Genomic DNA, 21928 nt, shown 5'->3' on the forward strand with positions numbered 1-21928 from the left:
ATTCAGCCTTTGATAAATAACGCCATATAAGGTATTAACTTTTTTTAATGTTAGTGCTAGGAACTGGAAATCTATTTATCCATGGGGGATTATTGTCCAATGGGGACAATTTTAAATTGTCTCTTCACAGAAAATTTCTTTTCCTTTGAAAAAAGCACTTCTGCTGGTCATATTAAAAGATATTTCTTGCTGGACACAATTTAGTCACTGGTGGGATTGCTTTTATTGGTACTTTTAGAAATAGTCCCACCTCTTGTTCTGCTGGGTATCCAAAGCATTGGCAGAATCCTGTTTTCAGGCAAAATGGATATGGACAAAGCCTTTAGTTTCCCTACACAGATAAGACATAGAGGCTTGTTAACCTGCCAGGCTTTGTCCTGAATTATCCTGTGCAGTCGGTCCTTGACGGTGCTGTTGCCCTCAGCCGGCACTAGTGAGCCAGCAGTCACCCCATCGCCAGGCGTGGGGCGGGCAGAGCTTGTGGCTGCCAATGTGGCACAGTCAGCAGGATAAAATCGTTAAAATTGTGATTTCTATTTCTGCTTCTCTTGCTTTCTGCCAGTTCCACTTTCAGTGATAGAGGAAAAGAAACTACTTTGCATCTATTATTATAAATGCCTACTTTATAGTCTAAGCATATGCAGGAGCTGAAAGTGTGTGTGTAAATTATTCAGAAAGTCTCTCTTTAATACTGGCTGCATTCACATTCTCTTTCATGTTTAAATACAACGTCTCTTTGTATTTGAGAACCTTTGCTGATCACTGCATAGAGAGAGAGCATGCGTCCTACTTACGTAAAATTATGTTATGGTTCAAACTAAGGTGAAATAGGTATAAATGGGTTTTCATCTGAAATAAATCACATGATTTGCAAGTGGGTCTTTATTAATGCTGGAACGACACTATTGGGGTGTCTTTATGCAACTGTGCATTTTTTGCTACCCAGTCAAAATTATATCATTATGATGTTTGCTTTGGTATGTGAATTGAACTGCTTTTCATTTGTGCATTAAAAAAAAAGCTAGTTTATATATTATACCCTTTGTTTTTTGGTTCTATTTTCTTAACACAAAGCTAGACTTGATTATCCTGTGAAACAAATGGGTTTTTTTGTGACTTTGGGGGATATTTATCTACACTTACTTATAAAAAAGGGGCTATAATAAAAACTGTCCATATAGTACGGGGTCCAGGTATCCCTGAGCAACAGAACCATGCTCTTTTATTAATGTTTTTATTACGTAAGGTGGACAGAAGTACTTTTATGTATCGAATTTGATTTAAATAAATAGAACCTGAGTTGCTTTTGCAGGCATTGTGCTCAGACTACTGATTTGCATACAGTTCCTCGAGACTTGTGATGTTTAAAGGACTGATTCATCCAGATGAAAGACTGATAGGCATCCCTTCTGAAGCCTTACCTGCTGATGAAAAGCTATCATTTGCCAACGTTGGCATATAATTTTCTTTGAATAGTAAGGAGGCTGGATTTAGTCTGTATCTTTTTTTGGTTTTTATGACTCCTTTATTTGATTGCACAAGAAAGCGCATGCCAAAGTTAAACAAAGAAGCAGCTGCAAAATAATCCACTTTGATTTCAGATTCATTTTGAGAGCCATGCTTTCATTTGTGCATCTTCTCTCATGCTTTTTTGAGATGTGAAATTTCCCTATTTTGCTGGTTTAGATATTTCTAACTTCGCAACCAGGTCTGACTTGCTGGTCACTGTCCAAATGCCTTTGCTTAGTTAGTACAATATCTTGCATTTAATATAAACATGATGGACAGCTATTATTAAATAATTTTGTTAAAGAAACTTTACAGTTTTGGGGAGTGCATTGGGCAAATTAAAAAATAGTGTCACAGCATGTAACTTCTTTTTTAGGATTTTTTCCTCCCTTGTATCCTGTGAGCTTTCCGGACACATATATTGCTGTTCTCCCTAAGACTTGGTCATGCAGATAAAATAAGGCAGAACATCTCTATGCCTTGTTTATTGGTTAGGGAGACACGTTTCTTCCTCATCAAATTGAACTGTGGTGCTCTCTGACTCTTGTGTATCATGTTCTGCAGGTTATGAAAACCTACCATATGTACAATGCTGACAGCATCAGTGCTCAGAGCAAACTCAAAGAGGCAGAGAAGCAGGAAGAAAAGCAGATTGGGAAGTCAGTGAAACAAGAGGACAAGCAGACGCCCCGCTCCCCCGACTCAACGTCCAACGTCAAGTTCGAAGAAAAACACGTTCGACGAAGCTCTGTCAAAAAAATAGAGAAAATGAAGGAGAAGGTACTACCCTCGCGTTGCTGCTGCTGCTTGCGTAGAGTGCTTGAGGAGGGGGCTTTGCTGTAGTGCAGCACAGGAGCTACTGCGTTCCCTCCTTTGTGACATTCAAATGCGAGTCTCAGTTTTTGGACAATTTTTAAACACTCAGATTTAGGAAAGGCAAAAGCTGGCACCAGGTTTCTTTTAGGACAGTCAGATGTGCATTTTGTATAATCCCAGGTTATACAGGCATGGCACAAAAAGCTAAAACAAGGTTAGAGTATGAAAGTAACAACTGCTGCCTTCGAAGTCATGGTTAACATATGTTTTTCTTGTACAGAGTACAAGATTTTTGTTTGCCGTTTCGTGCCAGCTTAAGATCTGACAGGTGCTACAGGGAGACACGCAATTCCAAACTGACTTCTCGGGCAGAACCAGTCGCCTTAGCAATCGGTCGGTCACTTGAGTAGTTCAGTGCTAAGATTCAAGCTGGTAAAAGGTGAAGAGTTATTTTTGGATTGATTGAGGCTCTGAAAGGACCAAGTTTAGGCCTGATTTCTGCTGGAAGAGGTGGAGTGCCTGTGGCAGCCCTCAGACTACCTATGGGCTTCTAGCAGCCGCCCTGGTAGTGCTGGCGCTGGGCCATAACCTCAGAAACCCACCTTGTTCCTTCATTCTTCCCTTAATCTTCCCCAGCCCACAGTCTGGTTTCACAGAAGACTTTAAATGCAAAGCCGTCTAGTATAGTGATGCTTAAAAACATCTAAATAGTTAATCTAAATTCTTTTGAGTCTTGATAAAACTGGGATCCAAACGAACAAAAACTATGGGAGCAGGGTAAGGTTTGTTCAGTGCACGGTGGGGTTACCAGGAATGCTACTGCTCCTGCCGCACCTCTTTTCAAACCATGTTCTGTTTTTGGTTTCTCTTTTAGCGCCAAGCGAAGTACACAGAAAATAGACTGAAGGCTATTAAGGCACGAAACGAGTATCTGCTGGCTCTGGAAGCCACCAACGCCTCTGTATTCAAGTATTACATTCATGACCTGTCTGATCTCATTGATGTAAGTGCTGCTGCTCGGTTGCCTGCAATGAATATCACTGCCATTAACCCTCACGTGTGCCTCTCCTTCAACATCTTATATAGCCGGTAACCTCTGTGCAGCTGTGGAGTGATGGTTTGGGGGGGGGCAGCTTGGAGAGTAACACCAGGTGTGATAATTGGTGGTTAAGCTGTTAAGTGAGCTTTTCTTAGGTGGCTTACTGGGAGTCTGTTGCACAGATAAAAGCTTGCACAAGAAACCTGGCATTGAAATGTCTAGAAGGAGGAGTTGCTTAGTTAAAATGAAACTCGGTATCAGTATCACACTGTTGCTTGACATTTTCTATTTACTATTTTAAGCAAACTCTGAAGATTATAACTCAGAAGCACATTTATAAAAAGAAGAATGTTAACTGTAGAACAGTATACCAGTTGGTAAAAGAAATGAGGACAAAGCCATTTTCTGAAGCTGCCTTTAACTTGTTTTGAAAAATTCCATATATTTCAAGGTTAATGCTTTCTCTAGCATATTTCACAAGAGGGGTGAACCTTCCTGCTTTTTAGATTTTCCATTCTCTGATACCCCAACCCACCAGCTCTACAGCAACTTGATGCATTTCTTCTGTCACTGGGACTGCAGAGCGCTTTCAGTCTGGTTCTGAGAGGTGTCAGAGGAGTGTCAATAACGCTGGAGGTTCCACTGCTTTTGCCACTCCGCAGTCTCTCTGTCTACGCAAAGAGATGAAGAAATAAACGAGCTGTGGAAACCAGTGCCCCCTTTCCTTAGCATGGTCTCTGCAGAAACTGGTAATGGAGCCGAAGGTGGAGGGAGCTTGTTCCCCAGCTACCTGCAAGCCCTCTGTTCTGCGGCTGAACGATGTCCCCAGTATTCAGGGGGCATCAATTCTGCTTTTAGTCAAATGCACAACAAAAAAACCCAAAATCTCCCTCTCAGGAAACTGTTAGCCAGAAACTGAAAGCCAGTTAGGAATCCCAAGATTTTTCACAAATACGTAACTACCCACTTGGACCTGCAGAACTCGAGTACCAAATGCACTGAACGCCTTGTGTCGGGGTCACTGACGGCTGCTGGATCTTCCTCTGCTCACCAAGGGCAGCCGGCTGCCGCCACAATTGGAAACACTCAACTGCAAAGCCCGAAGGGAACTTTCTTTGTAGGAGCAGGGAGTAATGAACAGAAGTGTCTCTAGACACAGGCAGTAAAGAGCACTCAGATCACTATTAATTAGTCAGCTATTATAATACCTAATAGCATATATAATACATTTCTTCAGCTGATCATAAAATCACATGAAGTGCGCTTCTGCTAGGTATTTATTTAAACCTGTCCTTTGGAGGTCAGGACTGTCAGTGCTAGATGGTTTTGAAAAATACTGTTATTTCAAAATGTTACGTTTTATAAAATTGCTGTACTGAAGAGGCACATTTTGTTTATACCGCTGCCTGTTTAGGAGACCTTTTTTGGTTAACATTTGCTCAACTTGAATTGTGCCATCTTGTTTTTTCAACACGTGATATTTCTATATATTTTCATACTGAAACGTGCAAGATAGGGATTAACTTCACTTGCATCAGCGTAATTCAATTGTCTTAATTATTTCTTTAAAATCCTATCTATAAGTCCTCCCCCAGTTACTGCAGATGTGCCTGGTTCAGTTGTCTGCTAAAAGACTGCTCTTAGTACAGTTTCATGAAGTTTCACAAATTCATATATAGTAAAGAATCCATTTGGGTTTCATAAACCCATAACAATTTTTAAGCACAGACCTGACATCTTTTAAGCAGTACATTGACAAATCCGGGTTATGCAGCTTCGAGGGGAGTGCTCCTGTCGCTGAGTGCTCCCAGCCGTCCCTGGGCCATGGTGGGCAGTGGGGCGAGAGAAGCAGCCAAACTTCTGCAGTTCAGGGATTTGTCACTGCTCCTGGAGAGGAGCACTGTGACTCTGGGTGAGTCCGTGCCCATCTTAACCCCCTTGTGGTCCTGGAAGCATTCAATTTAACACTACATTGCAAGTTCTCGTAATCTTTTAAAGAAAAGTATGATCAGCTCTGTTTTCAGAAGGCATGGAAAAATGTGGGACTTGCCTGGGAGCACTGGAGATGGAATTCAGTTATCTCATTGTTCAGACGCAGGGAATATAGATTTACTAATGCCTTTGATCTGAAGGATCGAAAATTAACAATTATAACCAGTGATGGTTATCTGAAGCATCTGACTTAAATAAAAATGTGATTTTAAAAAAAATTTTTTTTTAAGCCAGGTCTTAATTCTTTTCCTTGATCTAATCGTTTGATGATACTGAATTTTAAAATATAACATAAAAGCAATCTTCAAAGTTACTTACAAGTAGATTGTGTAAGGCCAAATAGCGTTAAACTTGTCGTGTTTATACAACACATTGTGCTCCTCCTCCAACGCGCATGGAAGGATAACAGTGAGTTAATTCTTCATCGTGAGTTGAGAGCAATAAATTGTTCCTGACATAGCCCAGTAGTTTTGAATTTCCTGACTTTGGGGACTGAGACAGCTCTTTGATGCTAATGAAATATTACAGTAATGGGGAAGTTTGTATTAACTCATATTTATGAAAGGGTCACTAGGACAGAATTTTAAAAAAAGATGAAAGGCATGTGTGAGTCCTGAAGCTTACTTTACTCTTCTAGGAATAGGTGTACTATTGCTGCTTACTCCAGGATCTCATACTTTCCCTTCCAAATGTAAACTGCCTTTTAAAACAGAGGGCTCTTTCTCCTTAAGTCTTCTATATTGGGCCTCTTTGAAAACTGCCAACTGGCAAAGGGTTAATCAGCTGTCATGTCGGGAAGTGAATTTGAATGAGTTATCATTAAATTCTTATAAAAAATTGATTTCCTTGGAGAATGATTCCATCAAACATTTATATAACCCAGAAAAGGGATGGCAAGACTGATACGTTTATAACTGGCATGCTGGACTTTCAAAAATGTTAAAAAGTGGGGGAGTGGGCTGAAAAATGTCTTCTGTCACTGGCTTCAATAACATAAAGCTAAAAAAAACTTTGCTGTCTCAGTGTGGTCCTGCTGCTGAGTGAGGTAGGGTGTGAAGTGTTGAGTCCCATTTGACTCCCCCATCCTGCCAGCAGCAGACCTGTGCTGGAGGAGGACAAGCTGGTGGCCCTGGCTGGCTGTGCAGCCGCCTGGCCCACAGGAGGAGGGGACAAATCTTTGTGGCGGCCGGTCACCAGTGGTGTCCCTCAGGGCTCAGTTTTGGGACCAGTTTTGTTTAATATCTTTATCAATGATCAGGATGAGGGGATTGAGTGCACCCTCAGCAAGTTTGCAGATGACACCAGACTAGGTGGGAGTGTTGATCTGCTTGAGGGTAGGAAGGTTCTACAGAGGGACCTGGACAGGCTGGATTGATGGGCCAAGGCCAACTGTGTGAGATTTAATAAGGCCAAGTACCAGGTCCTGCATTTCGGTCGCAACAACCCCAAGCAACACTACAGGCTTGGGGCAGAGTGGCTGGAAAGCTGCCCAGCAGAAAAGGACCTGGGGGTGCTGGTGGAGCCAGCTTAACATGAGCCAGCAGTGTGCCCAGGTGGCCAAGAAGGCCAACAGCATTCTGGCTTGTATCAGGAATAGCGTAGCGTGGCCAGCAGGAGTAGGGAAGTGACCGTGCCTCTGTACTCGGCACTGGTGAGGCCTCACGTCGAGTGCTGTGTTCAGTTCTGGGCCCCTTTGTACAAGAGGGACATTGAGGCGCTGGAGCGTGTCCAGAGGAGAGCGACCAGGCTGGTGGGGGCTCTGGAGACCAGGACATATGAGGAGAGGCGGAGGGAGCTGGGCATGTTTAGCTTGGAGAAGAGGAGGCTGAGGGGAGACCTCATTGCCCTCTACAGCTCCCTGAAAGGAGGGTGTAGAGAGGTGGGGGTTGGCCTCTTCTCCCAGGTGAATAATGACAGGACCAGAGGAAATGGGCTGAAGCTGCGGCAGGGGAGGTTTAGGTTAGATATCAGGAAGAATTACTTTACTGAAAGAGTGGCCAGGCACTGGAACAGCCTGCCCAGGGAGGGGGTTGAGTCACCATCCCTAGAGGTGTTTAAGAAACATCTAGATTTGGCACTTCAGGGCACGCTCTAGTGGCAGAGATTGTAGGGGGGGGGGGTTTGGTCTGTGTATGGTTGGACTTGATGGTCTCAAAGGTCCTTTCCATCCATGAAGATTCTATGATTCTATGACTGCTCCTGTTAAATCCCAGCTGATCCTAACCCTGGACTGTTGGCCCAACTTGGACTAGCTTTCCCCGAGTGCCGAGGATGGCACTGTCGTGTGCATGCAAAAGAGCAGTAGCTTTGAGTGGCTGTCGATCCAAGACTGCCTCCACACGTGCAAATTCTTAATCAAGCGTCTTTTGTGGGGTTTTTGGCTAGTTTTAGTTCTTTCTGATTGAGTGTAATGTCCTTTAATTCTCTGCCTCCAGCCTAACCAGCAACTGCAGCTCTTTTTACAAGACTCCACACCTGCCACAGCTTGTTGGCACAGGAGCCAGGCATCGAGCAGTGCCTGGTGACAGAAATTCTCTGAAAGCAGGGAATGGTCCAGTAGTTGCGCTCTCTTCTCTCTCCCTCAACCCCTCCTTCCCTCCATCCCCCCCCTTTTTTTTTTGCGTTTGCACACAATGACAGTGATGAGACCCAAATGATGGGTGAGGGGGAGATTTCATGTGAATTTTGCTTACAGAGCAGCACAGCAATCACGCAGATGGTCTCTTTCTTTCTGGATGCCCTCCTAGCCTATGTAATCTTGCTTGTAATTCCAAGAAGGTGGGCTCCTTTCTCGCTCACTTTATTAGATGTCTGAAAAATTCAGGCTGTTTCTGATCAGCTAATGAAAAGCGCCTTTCTCCCTTCTGAAACATTAAGACTTGGCTGCGTGGCCATGGTGGGGATGAAGCTGCTTGATTGTCTTCCAGTGACATCATCCAGTGTCAGTAAGAGCCAGGAAATTCTTGACCACGACCACTTTCTGCTTGAAAGTTGGGTTTTTGTTGTTTTTTGTTGGTTTTTTTTTTTTTTGCTCTTGTGTTTCACCCCAGCAATGAAGTCATCCCAACTGATCGCTGCCTGCTTTTTGGATGACTCTGTTCTTTATGCCTGTGATGTTCAGGTCATGTTCGTGCTTCCTGAAGTACACTGAATTAAGCACTTTTCTGTATCTTGGGTGGAATCATTTAGATGCAGATTAACCTTTCCAGATGATCCAAATCCTATGTGTTGTTTCTCTGGGTAGTACTTTAGTGCATTGTTTTCCTCTTTCTTTGAATAATTTTATTTAAAGTTTTTGGAGTGTTTTCAATGGGAATCAGCGCCCCTGAAAGTAAGGTTAGAATCTAAAGAAATCCACTGAACGTACACACTTCTAGCTTACTTTTTGGTTTTTTAACAGCATGAAATGAACTCTCTAGTATTCCATGAGAACTCGGCAAAATGTCATAATAGTTTAAGCTGTACTTGTTTTGGAGACTAATTATAACATGATGTTGAAATTTGTATGGGATTAGAGGTTGAGAATTCTGTTTAGGGCCAGCCGAGGAGCCCTGGTCAAGCTGCCTCTGCAATCAATGAGAGATGTGTGACCACTCTGGTACCCAGAAGGTGATAAAATACCCACGGCTTGTTATCCATTTACATAACTTCTGGCTTTGGAAACATTTTAATTTCCATTACAGACTTTCCTCGCTTATTCATATGGAATTGTGTGTCTTTTTCCAGCAGTGTTGTGACCTGGGATACCACGCTAGCCTCAACAGAGCTCTCAGGACATTCTTGTCTGCTGAGCTAAACCTGGAGCAGTCGAAGCACGAGGGTCTGGATGCCATTGAAAATGCTGTTGAGAACCTGGATGCCAACAGTGATAAGCAGCGCCTGATGGAGATGTACAACAATGTCTTCTGTCCGCCCATGAAGTTCGAGTTTCAGCCGCATATGGGCGACATGGTCAGTTTATATTCCTCCTCCTCCGGCTCCAGCTCTGTAAACACTTGCAGCTTCGCCTTTTTGCTTCCCCTGCCTTTGATAGCCAGACCCACTAAAAGGCCACCTGTTTGCCTCTATTTTTGGGAGGTACGAGGAAGCCTTGGAAAAGGGAGCTGATTAGAAGATTAAGCAGAGGCTCATGGCACGGATGTCTGAATACGACTCTCACTTTTTGACTATCAAAGCTACTGAAGATGAAAAATACTTAATTAGGTATAATACTAAATGTAGACAGGAAACACTGTTTTAACCTCTCATTCAAGACACCGTTGACCGCTGCGCCCTGAGACAGACTCTGAAGTTAGAGATTTGAATGGGCAACAAGATAAGAGACTTAAATGCTGCTGGTTTTAGGCATTTGTGTGCGTAATCGTAGAGCACAAATGGTTTATAGTGGTGCTTTATGCATCTTCATTATGAGACAAGGCAGTCAGAGGACTTTGATTTTTTGGCAATGGAAATCTCTCTCTTTATAGGTTTATCAAGATGTGGTTGCCCATCTGGGAACTGTTTAAAGTCGCACAAGCTGAAACCGGTTCACAAATCTAAATGGGAACACATGTATAATGTAATAATTTAGGTCAGTTGGTTGGGTTTCTAGATTCTCTTCCTGAACACTAAGGAAAGACTGTAAGGACGGTCTGTTGCAGCCAGCCTCTTCTTACAGTTGCTGCTTAAGGCTTCTCTTTGTCTGTTCCCTCTTAAGTGAAACCCTCAGACTACAAATGACCTTTCTCAGGTTTTCTGTGCTTTGGTAGTATTCTGTAAGATCGTGGCAAGAAAAAGAATTACCTGCAGACAGTAACAGCTCGCATTTGCTGAATCATTTATCTTGGTCCTTCTCAAGGGTGAATGAGTGTTTATAAACGCAGGCTGATGGTCTTGTTGCAATGGTCCTGCACATACCAGATTGAATATATGATGGTATATGTGCATGTGCGGGATAAAACTCCAATTCCACTTTCTGTCTTTAAACAATAGCCTTATACAATGAGGTCAATGTATTCCTTTAAAAAAAACCCCACCAAATACCAAACTAAAAGAAATGCTGCCTCATGCTGTGAAATAAGACTAATTCTTAACAGTACAGGGAAGCCCACAGTTCTGGCATATTTGACACGTCCCTAACCTGATCTTTTTTATTTCACTGCATTCATTAAATAGTGAATTGTACCTGTTGCTGTAGTGTACGGGTAGTTCAGCTGAGCAAGCTCGGCCACTCATACCCCCTGGATGCCTGGATAATATATCGAACCAAATTCTTCTTGGTCTGCTGAGAAACACGCTTGCTTCTCCCTGAGGTTTTAGGGTGTGATTTAGCCTAATATCTGTGATAGAGGACCTTCAGACTTTCAAAACTCAGGACAAGCTTACATTACTGAAAGTAGCTAACTTTTTCTAGTTCTTCTTTGATGTTGTGTTCTCGCTCCCTTTTCAGCACAGCTGGGCAGCGAACTGCAATTTCATAGAACACAGGCCTTTTCCACTGCTCCAAATTGAGGGCTACAAAGATTTAAAATTAAACACTTTAGAGGATGTTTGTTTATAATAACATAATGAACTATTTGCAGTGTTCTTGATTATGTGGGGGTTTTTCCTAGCCCTCTGAAAATGGTGCTGTTTCTCTTCCAGGAATCGCAGCTCTGTGCCCAACAACCGGTCCAGAGCGAGTTAGTGCAGCGGTGCCAGCAATTGCAGTCTAGGTTATCTACGCTTAAGATTGAAAATGAAGAGGTGAGCTAAGCAACCAAAATCAACAACCTTTTTACTATTTCCAGTGGGGCTAGTTAAGAAAAAAAAAAAAAAAAATCTATTTTCTGTGATCCTGTGTTATGAAGACTTGTGGTAAAATTCACGAATAAGGCAACCGAGGCCAGCAGTATATTTGTGTGTGATTTCACACGAAAACTGGGTGCACAGAGAGGATCCTTTAAAATACCTCCATGTATCTCTTTTCCCATCCTTAAGTTGATAGTGCTGGCTATGTTGCACAAGTTGTATTTAAATAGCTGATAGAAAAAGGGGAATGTAATGTTTTGAAGTGAAGACAGTGAATTTGCATAACTTAAGCTAAGAGCTAGTTTTTGTTTGATTGGTCATTGAAGAGGAGAAGACCAGATCAATTGCATTTGTTTGGGAACAGGTCAAAATACCTAACCTGCACTTCTGTGTTCAAGCATTTTTATTCCTCCTTGGGCAAAATTTGCAACTCCTTCATGTCTAGGAAGTTGATTCTGGCCTTCAGTGGAAATTCACAGTGGTGACTCAAAGTCCTGTTTTTAAAGTCTAACATTTGATGCCTAGTAGATACGGTTACAGAAGATGATTATAAGATCTTTGTTCCAGCACTATTTGCATTGAGGTTAAATTTCCTTACATCTCCCAGCCTGGAAGATTACAGATGTTTTCCGACTCCTGGCAAGTTCCGTGTGCTGCCAGCCCTTTGTTTATATGGACTGTGCTGCTAATGAGCAAAACTTGCACCTTAGTTATGGCACACAGGACATGAAACCAGTAATATCTGTTTATTAGTAACATGCTCCAGGGTACTTAACTACCGCGCTCTTTCACTTGCAACACACTATTGTTGTTTTTTAAGTACTCTTGTTCTTGCTGGCCAGGTTAAAAAGACTATGGAAGCTACGCTCCAGACAATCCAGGATATAGTGACGATAGAGGACTTTGATGTCTCCGACTGCTTTCAGTACAGCAACTCTATGGAGTCTGTTAAATCCACTGTCTCGGAAACGTTCATGAGCAAACCCAGCATTGCCAAGAGACGGGCCAACCAGCAGGAGACAGAGCAGTTCTATTTCACAGTAAGGAGTTAATTTTCAGTACGAGCACATATAACGTATTTAGGATTATACTCACAAGAGAATGAAAATGAGGCTATCATCTTACAAAAATAGTTCTGTAATTGATTTTTGGACAAGCAGAGTAAGCACATTAGGTTTTAAAAACGGGTGTTTTGCATTCTTTACAAATATATAGGGATACCTTTGTTGATGCAAACTTAGTCTGTGGATAAACTGCGTAAAATTTGATTTCTTCTGCATCTAAAAAGGAATTGTCTGAGAAAGAACCTAATAGCTGGTAAATATCAATTTTCAAAAATAATGCAGACTAAGAGAATGTTCAGCTCTTTCATTTCTTGTTATTACCATCTTGCAATTTCAGCTCACATAAGCTTTTAATTGTGTCGATGCATTTTTACAAGATACTAAGAGCTTTTTATATTGAATTTCATACTAGACTATATGTTTTTTTTCCTAAATTAGGTTTATGTTAAACTGTTGAATTCGCTTCCATTTAAAAAATATTTCAAAATAGCATATGAAAAGCATACCTCTTATCCCGGGTACTTTGTCATTCCTTTGAGCATCTTTTGCTATATTTACTGCCCTTTAGATTCCTCTTCCAAGAATGGTGTTGCTGATTAAAAGTCTGAAGCTTCTGTGTGAATTCCATGAGCTGGCAGGGTGGTTTCTTTCAGACCTTGACTTAGAAAAATTAAAAAGCCTTTGTAGAAGGTGAAACTGGCTATTGAGAAAAGTGGGTGGAGAAACCGATTCAATTAAGAAGGGATTGACCACCCTACCCAGGGTTATGAAACTGGAAAAATGATTTTTTAATTGAACTCTAAGCGCTCCCTCTCTAGAGAGGGGCTATTGTAAGTTCAAATAGGAGACGGAACCCGAGGCTCTATTTGGATGTGATACTTTTCCATTTCCTCGTGTTAGCGTCCTGCCGCAGAGCAGCGAGGTGCCAGCAGGAGAGCGGGGCTGTCTCAGTGAGCAGAGGTGCAGTCTGTCACCTTGGGCGCAACGCGGGTGAAATAACGACCAGCAGAACCAAGCTGTCACACGGAGGCCCTCTTTGACCAGCCTGATCAAATGCTCGATTGATCTACTATTGACCGGACTTATAAATGTCCTTTATAAGGATTTCAAGCTTTGAATCTGTAAGGAGCAATTTTTTCAGTGTAGGAAAAAATGCTCAGATGAGTATTAATGAGTGTGAGGGCAGAGCTGTGCAGCAACGTGGGCGAGGCGTTCTTTGTGTAGGGGAAAATATGGTGTAGTGCAGAGCAGAGATTTCAATCCCTTCGTACCTTATGATGTGCTAAATGCTGAGGGATGTGAACTGAAAGTAAAATACTAATTTGAAAGAATATTACATATTACTATATAACTCAAGTTGGAAATTCCATGTACTGCGTTGCTAGCTAGGCAGAGCTCTTAGGTAAATACAGCGATGCCACCATGGGAATTGAATTGAAGGAGCACTGACTGTAGTATCTCTGTGCTGATAAAAGCTGTTATTTCCACTAGAGGCATATCATTACACACTGGTGCCAAGATGGCTCTGTTTTTAGGGCTTTGAAGGAAGATTTGTATTCAGAATAGAAGCTTAAACCTCCCCGTGTCGGTGAAAAGCATAGGAGTGAGGATTGACTTAGCAGCGAGCTACGGCAGGTCGCTAAAGCAAGGAAGCAGCTGTGAGTTCAGGGAGCCGAAACGCGGGGATGTGTCCTGGGCGCCTGGGTACTGCCGCTGCCATGGCTACACTCCTGCTTCCGAGCCAGCGTGAGGATGCTGTCAGTGCCGAGATCGTACCGCTAATTGTCACACAGCTGGCACTCCACCCTACCTGAGAAGCAAAAAGGGGGGAAAGAATGATTTGATTTTCACGTCTAAAACAGGGGGTAATTTTAGTTCTTAGCTGAAATGTTATTTTTTCCTCTAGAAAGATTAAAACCCAGTACGATGCTCATTCTGTGAAATGCTTTAAAAATTAATGTAAAATTATTATTAGCAAACCCTTAAGACATGGGTAAGTATTATATAAAGTTCCCCTGCTAATCAGTCCTCCAGAAATGTCGTGCTGGTTGTGTCAATGTGCCGCTGTTCCCGCGTCCCATCGCAGGGGAGCAGGGATCTAATTCACCCGCTCCTTCATTCCAGTGCCTTGTTTGAAATCGTTCTTGGGGGGCGGAGGGAGGGAGGAAAACTGCTGAGTTTTCCAGAGTGGAGACAGTTAAGGATGTGGGACAGTGACGGAAACTGTTTTTCTTTATAGCCTCAAAAGCATAAAATCTGCTTTCCCACGCGGCAGGCAGGTATGGTCTAGCGGGCACTGCACTGTGTTATGTATGGCATCTGCAACTGGTTCTCACTGGAAAAATACTGCAATGAGTTTGGGCTTGGAGGGGGTGTTAATGTTGCACGGTTTTGAGGAGGTGCTGGGTGCAGAATGCTCACCATCTCTGGCTAACAACAGATCTTCACCTCTGATTTTTTACAGTCTGGAAATAATGCGACTTGGGGACGTTTCTGCTCCTTTGTGTCTGATTGTACTTAGTCTGACTCCAGCTGTGCTCTGCCAGAAGTGAAATCCTTAGTCGTTCTCCCATAGTTTGATTTTTATTTTTTTTAACTGTTTTTATTAAGCCAGAAATCAAATGCTAGTGGATCTTTGTAATTCACTGGGGGGAAAAAAAAGGCCTGAAGCCCTATTTTGAAATTAGTTATTTTTTCATAAGCCAGCTGGTTACAGGCAGGGTACAGAATGTTAGGCATGAGGAAATAGAAAGAACGCATGAAATAGTGCACTGGGTAGGAACCTTCTCTTTTTCTCCTGTAAAACAATCGTTGGTACCCGGCTGCGGGGAAGAGATGTTCGTAATGTGACCGTGGCAGATGCCGCAAAGCCGGAGGACGCGCGGGTGCCAGCAGCGTGCCCTGCCCTGTGCCCAGCCACGGCCACCAGTCGGCTGAGCTGAAGATTTCCTATCTGCTTCAAAGGGAGCCTGAACGCGCTTCCAAATCGAGTTGATTTGCTGATCTTTAAGCTTCTGTTTGAGCTATTTGGAGCTGAGCCTTCAAGCCCTTCTGGCTCCTCGCCTGATCATGACTTAGAGACGGGGAGCTCGGAACCTGCCGGAACCAGATTTATCCTCAAATCCCCACTTCAAATTCTCTGGTTATTTTGGCATCTTATACTCTTCTTGTTTTCTTCTGTCAAAATTTGATGCAGAGATTTAACTGATTAAGTAGTTGGTGCTTGGCGAACAGATTCTACGGCGAAATTGCAAAAAATATGGTTAATTTTCTTTTTTGCCACAGTGATCATGCTTCCTGTTTTCTTCTAAAACAACAACAAAAAGTTGAAGTATTACTATAGGAAGCAGGAAGTGCTGAGACTTGCCAAAGGGACTTAATTCTTGTGAAACTTTTCTTCCAATGTTGTCAACCAAAGGGACATAAAACACAAACTCCCGACAGTTAATTAAAGCCCCAGCTCAGGCGTTTTTGGCTGTCGTGTTGGGACACACAGCTGCTGGAGACCCCCCCGTGACATCTTCCTTAGCTCCTTCCCCCCACCCTCAGCGCTACCTGGGTGTATTTATACATTGCGTCTTGGTTCTTTACATCTTGTACAGGGGCTGCTGTTGTTACGACCTACATAGGACAAGCAGGGTCCAGGCATTCTCTTAGCTAAAATACTGGTTTTTCACCTTAAGGATTTGCAGTCTAATATGGCAGTACTAGACCAGAACTGGGAAAAAGTGGATGAAATTGGGGAAAACTGAAGACAAGAACAGGAATATTTCATTATTAAATGAGAATATTTTCTTTGTGTTCGTTTTGCTAGCTGTTTTTTTTTTTTAAAAAATCGCATGATTCTAAAGAATGGCCTGTGATACTTGAAGAGTTATGTGCTATTTATGTATTTTTGAGTGTAAACATGTCCTAATTATAATGTGGACAGCTACCGTACAGCGGAGTATTTTATGCACTGCAGCACGGTGAAGATAAATAAGGCTGTGCTGAACTGCAAAGTAAGAGATGAAAGGGCTGTAAAAAACTAGCGTTTGCAGAGCTGTGAAAAATCAGAAAGAAGTGGGAAAATGACTGCGTGATTGTATAATATTTCACCGAGAGAACAAATCTGGACTTAAATAATATCTTTATTTGTTTTGTCCCGTGCCCCTCCCTGCAACCCTGTGTATCATCCAGCGTGGAGGCAGACACACTATTTGACAAGTAAAGTGGGGTGAGAGAGGTTAAGTGAGAGAATAAGCACAGTAGCAGCCTTTTAGTTTGTTAAAACAGATTGCTCATTCAGTTGCCTGTGACGTGCGAGGGAAGTGCATTTCCATTTCACCCTGTCTGGAGAGGAGAGGCATGACAGCTCCTCAGATCTCTTAAAAGATGCCAAACATTCAGCTGATTCCACAGGGAAACAATAGAAATTGCACTGCAAATACGTAGGGACCGAGCTTCGGATTTACCTCATAGATAAACCAGGGGGACTTAGTTCATCCTTTGCACCGTAAATTTCAGTGTAATTCTGTACTTCAGCATTGTGTTCAGAATCAACTAACCTAAAGATGCAATGGAAGAAATTAATTGTCCCCTCATGGTCTTGGTTTTTTTTCCTCCCTCACAGAAAATGAAGGAGTATCTGGAAGGCAGGAACCTGATAACGAAGCTCCAAGCCAAACACGACCTTCTCCAGAAGACCCTGGGAGAAAGTGAGTGTGGTACCCGCTCCTCGCTGCTATTAACCAGGCTATTGCACTGATTGAATTGGTCAGCTGAGTGTAATGGGCTGGGATTACTGATGCAAAGTGGACATACTCATGTTTTATGAATTTATTTTTCCGATCTGCATGATGGAGAAGCCAAATGACCTACACGGCTGCTTGATTAATGGTGAACGGAAAATACTTAATGAATCACTAATGTGCATCGCTTATTTGTTAAAGTGAAGCATATACCCGCTCGTTCATCCTGTCCTCTCCCTGTATACGCACGTTCTGCTTCTCACTTAATAATCCCTACTGGGGTAAACCTTGTGATTTACAGTTTCCTGATGAGTTGGGAAGTATTGCCTGGTCAGAAGTTGCCTTTGTGTGGTAGTTCAGCTGCTTCTCACCTCTGTGGGTTCAATCCAGACCACACTAATGTATGTGAGCCTGGGCTTTTATTGGGAGAATAACAAACAAATTTCAGAGCATGTAAAGTATGTTGCCAATCTAGAGGGCATTAGTCAGGGGGCAGCAGAAGAACTGGATATGCATTTGCTATTAGTGTCAGAACAAAGGAAGATTTCTTTCCCTTCGTGGTATGGGCAAATCCTGTTGGCCAAACATGTTTAAACTATGCATCCAAGTTTCCATAGAAACCTGTCTGCCTCATATTTGCTGAGGAGAAGGTTTTAACAGTCTAAATGTCAGGTCAAAAAATGGCTCGACTCGTTCCTGGGTTTACATGCTGGAGCAGGGCTCGTGGTTTGATATGTAACTTAACTGGGCTCCCCACAGTTTATGGTGTGCAAATCTCCTGAATGAAAACTTAAACAGCATGTGGTCTTTGAAGTGCTTTGCTTTCAGTTTAAAAATGCACTATAAAAATAAAATTATTGCTACAGTAATTAAGAGTTTCATGTTTATCAGACCCAAACCGCTAGAAGGTAAGGAAAGGACGTTGTCACTGTTTTGTGCTTTATTGTTCAAAGCTGCTCGTCTCTTCAGCTGTCCTGTAGAAAAGGGGGATGAAGCCAAAGATCTGTGTCCTTAGGGTATTTTTATTCTGCCTCTAAATATCTCCAAATGACACCCGTGCTGCCCCTGTGACTAATACCATTCCTGGATCATAGCTGACCTCTGCATACCGAGACCGATTTCCTCTTAACCTGCTGCCCCTTGAACCCAGCTCCAACTGGGGTGGGGGGGGGAGAACGAAGAGGAAATTAAATGCGATTTCTGTATTGCTATGTAGATTTAAAGGCTGCTTCTGTTTTCTTGTGATTGCTTTGCAAACCAGAGCTTTCTTAGTCACTCTGTGAAGGGACCCCGTGTGGGTCAGGGCGAGCTCCAGCAGCTTCTGAAAAAAGTCACTTTTGTCATCTGTGAGATCAAAAGGAGCTGAGAGAGGGAGGTAGATTGCGTCTCTAAAACCACATTAGCAGGTTAATGGTACAAACTGGGGACCGTGCCTAGACTTATCCATAAAATGTCACTTAATTGGGAAATGGGCAAATAAAATTCCTTTCACAAGTCCCTGGAGCACGGTTAGCTTTACTGAAAAATGTGCATACAGCCGCGTGTCTTCAGTCCCTGGAAAATTCATGTTTTTGTTAACGATTTTTATTCTTCTTTGCCCCATCCTCAGGTGACATTTATTAGTCCTCTTGCAGATTACCTTAATCTAAAGATGACAAGTTCCAGTAATAAAAATAGCAGCAATTCTTCCTATCTACAAGTAATTATGTCCCTGCCTACTGTACACATTTGTCACCCTAATGTAGGAGCCCCTTGATGTTGCCACAGCCATGTAATTTATATATATGAATATTCTATGATGAAAATGGGACAGATGGCTGGAAATTCTGCTTCAGAATAACATTTTCATGTAAATTATGCACTGTTTTGGCTTTACGTGGGGAGAGGAAAGTGGCTATCGAGATGTGTGCAACTAATTGTCAGCCCTCAGCAATTAGACATTTCCCTCGTTCATTCTTCCATCTCCCCAGGAGCAGGAAGACAACTGGAGGGAAGGTGGATTTTCAGCTATTGTAAATCAGTGTGGTTTCACTGATGATGATCTGTACCAGCAGAAGATCTGGCCTGTACAATTCCCAGAGGCACTCACTAGTTTTCTGTCTCTCTTACTCCTCGTTGTGCTATTTTAAAACGCTGCCTGCATTAGCAGTAGTCGTTAGCTTGGCTGCTTCCTCGCAAACTCAGTGCAAGTTAATGGAACGTTTTTATAAATATGTTTGTGGAAAATATCATTAAACGTCTGTCTACCAAAATAGCGTAATGCCAGCACGTTCAGTCTGTGGGCTAACAAATCCGTGAATGTTTTCAGTCTTACTAAGTGGCTTTATAAAGTATAATCTCTCGCCCCACTAATTCCCCTGGGAAGGGGGAGGGAGGGAGAGGTTGACAAGCCCAGTTTTTTGGCACCAGAAGTCAACAATTAGAATGCACAGGGAACTCATTTTCAAAAACAATACTTTCCAAAGAACGAGTCCTCAGGCAGCCCGAGCTGTTTGCTGGGTTTCCCGGTTGGAGATGGGCCTCGCTGGGGTCTCCAGCAGCACTACTCGGGGGGGCAGCCCGTGTCCCGTGCCCCAGAGCTGCCCCCTCCCTCTCCCACAGATTTTTCTCCTCCATTTTCTTCCAAACCTGGCTTTGCAAAGCCATTGAAAGTATTTTCCCATTCCTCTCTTCTAATGCTATGTTTCTTTGTCTTCTTAACAGGTCAGCGGACTGACTGCTCCCTTGCCAGGTAGGTGCGGCTCAGGGGATCATTTTTTAAGGAAAATCTGATGCAAATTGGTCACTACTGTTCTAGATCAGTTACCAGCCCAGGATATGTATCTGTTAGAAAAAGACACTCATTTAGCTAATACGTAAGCAAATTCCTGCTAGTTAATATGGCTTTAAATGCCGTTACTATTACCTCCATCAGTGCAAGGTAGAGTTTATGCATATACATATGCATATACAGCCTGTACATATGTTTAGTAGCCTCTGGTCAGCTAAGTAATGAGTATTTCTTTTGACGCTGTGCCTGCTTAAACACTTCTTGCTTCTTGCTGCCCTGTGCTGCTGCCGCAGTTGTGACCATACACCTGCTGGCAGGGCTGCCTGTTGCAACAGGTTGGGAAACTTATTGGGATTAAAAATAACCAGAGGAGGGGAAGAAAAAAAGATAGATGGAAGTCTTGCACTTTTTCTTGCCTCAGTGCATTTAATTCGGGTCGGGAAGGTGTGAGAAACTGTTTTAACTTGGCACCGTTCCTCAGAAAAGTATTCTTCAAACTAAGATTTTTACAAACACACTCGTATTTCAGTAAGGGAGATGGGCCTGTGGCTCTGCAGGGTTTATCCGCGTGGTTGGTGTACGGGGCTGAGTAGCGTAAACTGGAAAACTCTTTATCCCATTGATGCTCTCTGCGGTGCCGTGGAACTGGATTGCAACAGTACAGAGCTCGTGGAGAATAAACTTTTCATTTATAATTAGGACCAGTCACAGAACCATAAGTAAGCTTCTCCTGATGGGGTTTTTATAAAACATAACAAATCTCCATCTCCAAATTGATGGATTCCAAGGGCTCCGCTGGGCACGAGGAGCTGGAGTAAGGGCTGTGCATCATCCTGCCTTGTTCACAAAAGGAAGGTGATTACTACCGATCTGGAGTCATTACTACTTTTCACATTCCTTGCAGCAAAGCAAAGCTGACAGGTCCTAATTAGAGCCTGACATCTATAATAATAAAATATTATTCATCATGAAACAATTTTAAATATCAAAGAATCATTACTGCTAATAGTTTAAAATAGACCTTATTGTCTGTGACAGCCCATGGAATCTGATTTCTTTTTTTTTTCATTCAGTGTTTTTGATTTTTATAAAAGGAGTTTCCCCTGAATTAACACATTGTACAGTCTTTTTAAAAATCACGGTTCTAATCACCTTATTTATAATTCAGGAGCCATCTGCCCTAGCAGGGAATTGGCTTGAATGATACATTAAGGCCTCTCTACTATTATCTCATGCTTCATTTTTGCAAGAAACCATAGGAATTTTAAACCCCAGTAATAAATTTTGAGGGGGGAAAAACCCTGGCAAAGCCAGGCTTTTTCCTGTTTTTCTACATTTAATGCTTACTAACATAAGTAAACGAGACCATCACAGCTTATACTGGAATGGTGTAGCCTGGCCAGTGTGTGCTGGTGTTTGAGGGGGGTTGTGTTATTTATTTATTTGAAGTTTTATCAGAAACCATACTAAAGACTCCACAATGGCCGCTGTTACCAGCCCAGTAGGATGCTCCCACCCGCTTCTCCCCTCTGTGGAGTGGCCCTGTCAGAGAACAGCGATGTGTAATTTATAACAAACTTCGTCTTGAACAAGGAGCCCTATATAACAGATTTCCATGTGGTTGGAATTAAAATGTCAAGGGTAATCTTTTGTCAAAGCAGTGGACTCCCTTGCGTCAATCTTAGGTTTTTAGTGATTTAAAGTCACTTAAAGTCTTTCTGAAGTTCTGTAAATTGAATGAGACTAAGTCGTCATGATTGACTTGTACGTCTGGCTCCTTCCCTCCTCCAAAATCTGCGTGGTTTGGAACACTGAACGAAGGAGAACGATGGTAGTAGAGGATTATCTTGACTTTTCTGGTTTGTTTTTTTTCCCTCCTGCACCAATGGGCGGTTCTGATCTCCCCAGTGGCCGGCGCAGCTCCACCATAAGGAAGCAGGTAATAAATATTTCCTTAAGTAACAGAAGAGGGATAGGTGTGTGTTTGTGGAGAGGAGGGTAGATGGAAAACAGGGAAATGTTTTTATCCTTCCATCTCTCTCTTACATGTTCCTCTTCAGTCTTGTTCAAGTGGGACTGGCATCTGCCTGTTCAGTAACTGGAATAAATTAAACACGGATCCACAGCCTTGATTCATTTTCTTTGACAAAATTTAAAATTAATTTTACTCTGTGTTTTGACAGACTTGGAACCAAAATGCCAAACAGCCCTGAGCTGTCTGGACAGTCGTGGTTTAGGG

At 42.6% G+C, this 21928-nt stretch overlaps 1 protein-coding gene across 7 annotated transcripts in view; it reads left to right on the top strand.

The window, feature by feature from the left end:
* Window positions 1-21928, top strand: part of SRGAP2 (SLIT-ROBO Rho GTPase activating protein 2) — a 113945-nt gene that overhangs the window by 64449 nt on the left and 27568 nt on the right. For 6 of the 7 annotated variants that reach the window (XM_054181266.1, XM_054181272.1, XM_054181271.1 and 3 more), the window contains exons 6-13: window positions 2074-2289; window positions 3200-3328; window positions 9083-9307; window positions 10979-11080; window positions 11968-12165; window positions 16802-16886; window positions 19623-19650; window positions 21598-21628. In XM_054181266.1, the coding sequence (XP_054037241.1) occupies window positions 2074-2289; window positions 3200-3328; window positions 9083-9307; window positions 10979-11080; window positions 11968-12165; window positions 16802-16886; window positions 19623-19650; window positions 21598-21628 (1014 nt within the window). The remainder of the gene's footprint in view (window positions 1-2073; window positions 2290-3199; window positions 3329-9082; window positions 9308-10978; window positions 11081-11967; window positions 12166-16801; window positions 16887-19622; window positions 19651-21597; window positions 21629-21928) is intronic. The other variant, XM_054181270.1, reaches the window with a different exon arrangement.

This window comes from Rissa tridactyla, chromosome 21, assembly GCF_028500815.1.
Source record: "Rissa tridactyla isolate bRisTri1 chromosome 21, bRisTri1.patW.cur.20221130, whole genome shotgun sequence".
Lineage (NCBI taxonomy): Eukaryota > Metazoa > Chordata > Aves > Charadriiformes > Laridae > Rissa > Rissa tridactyla.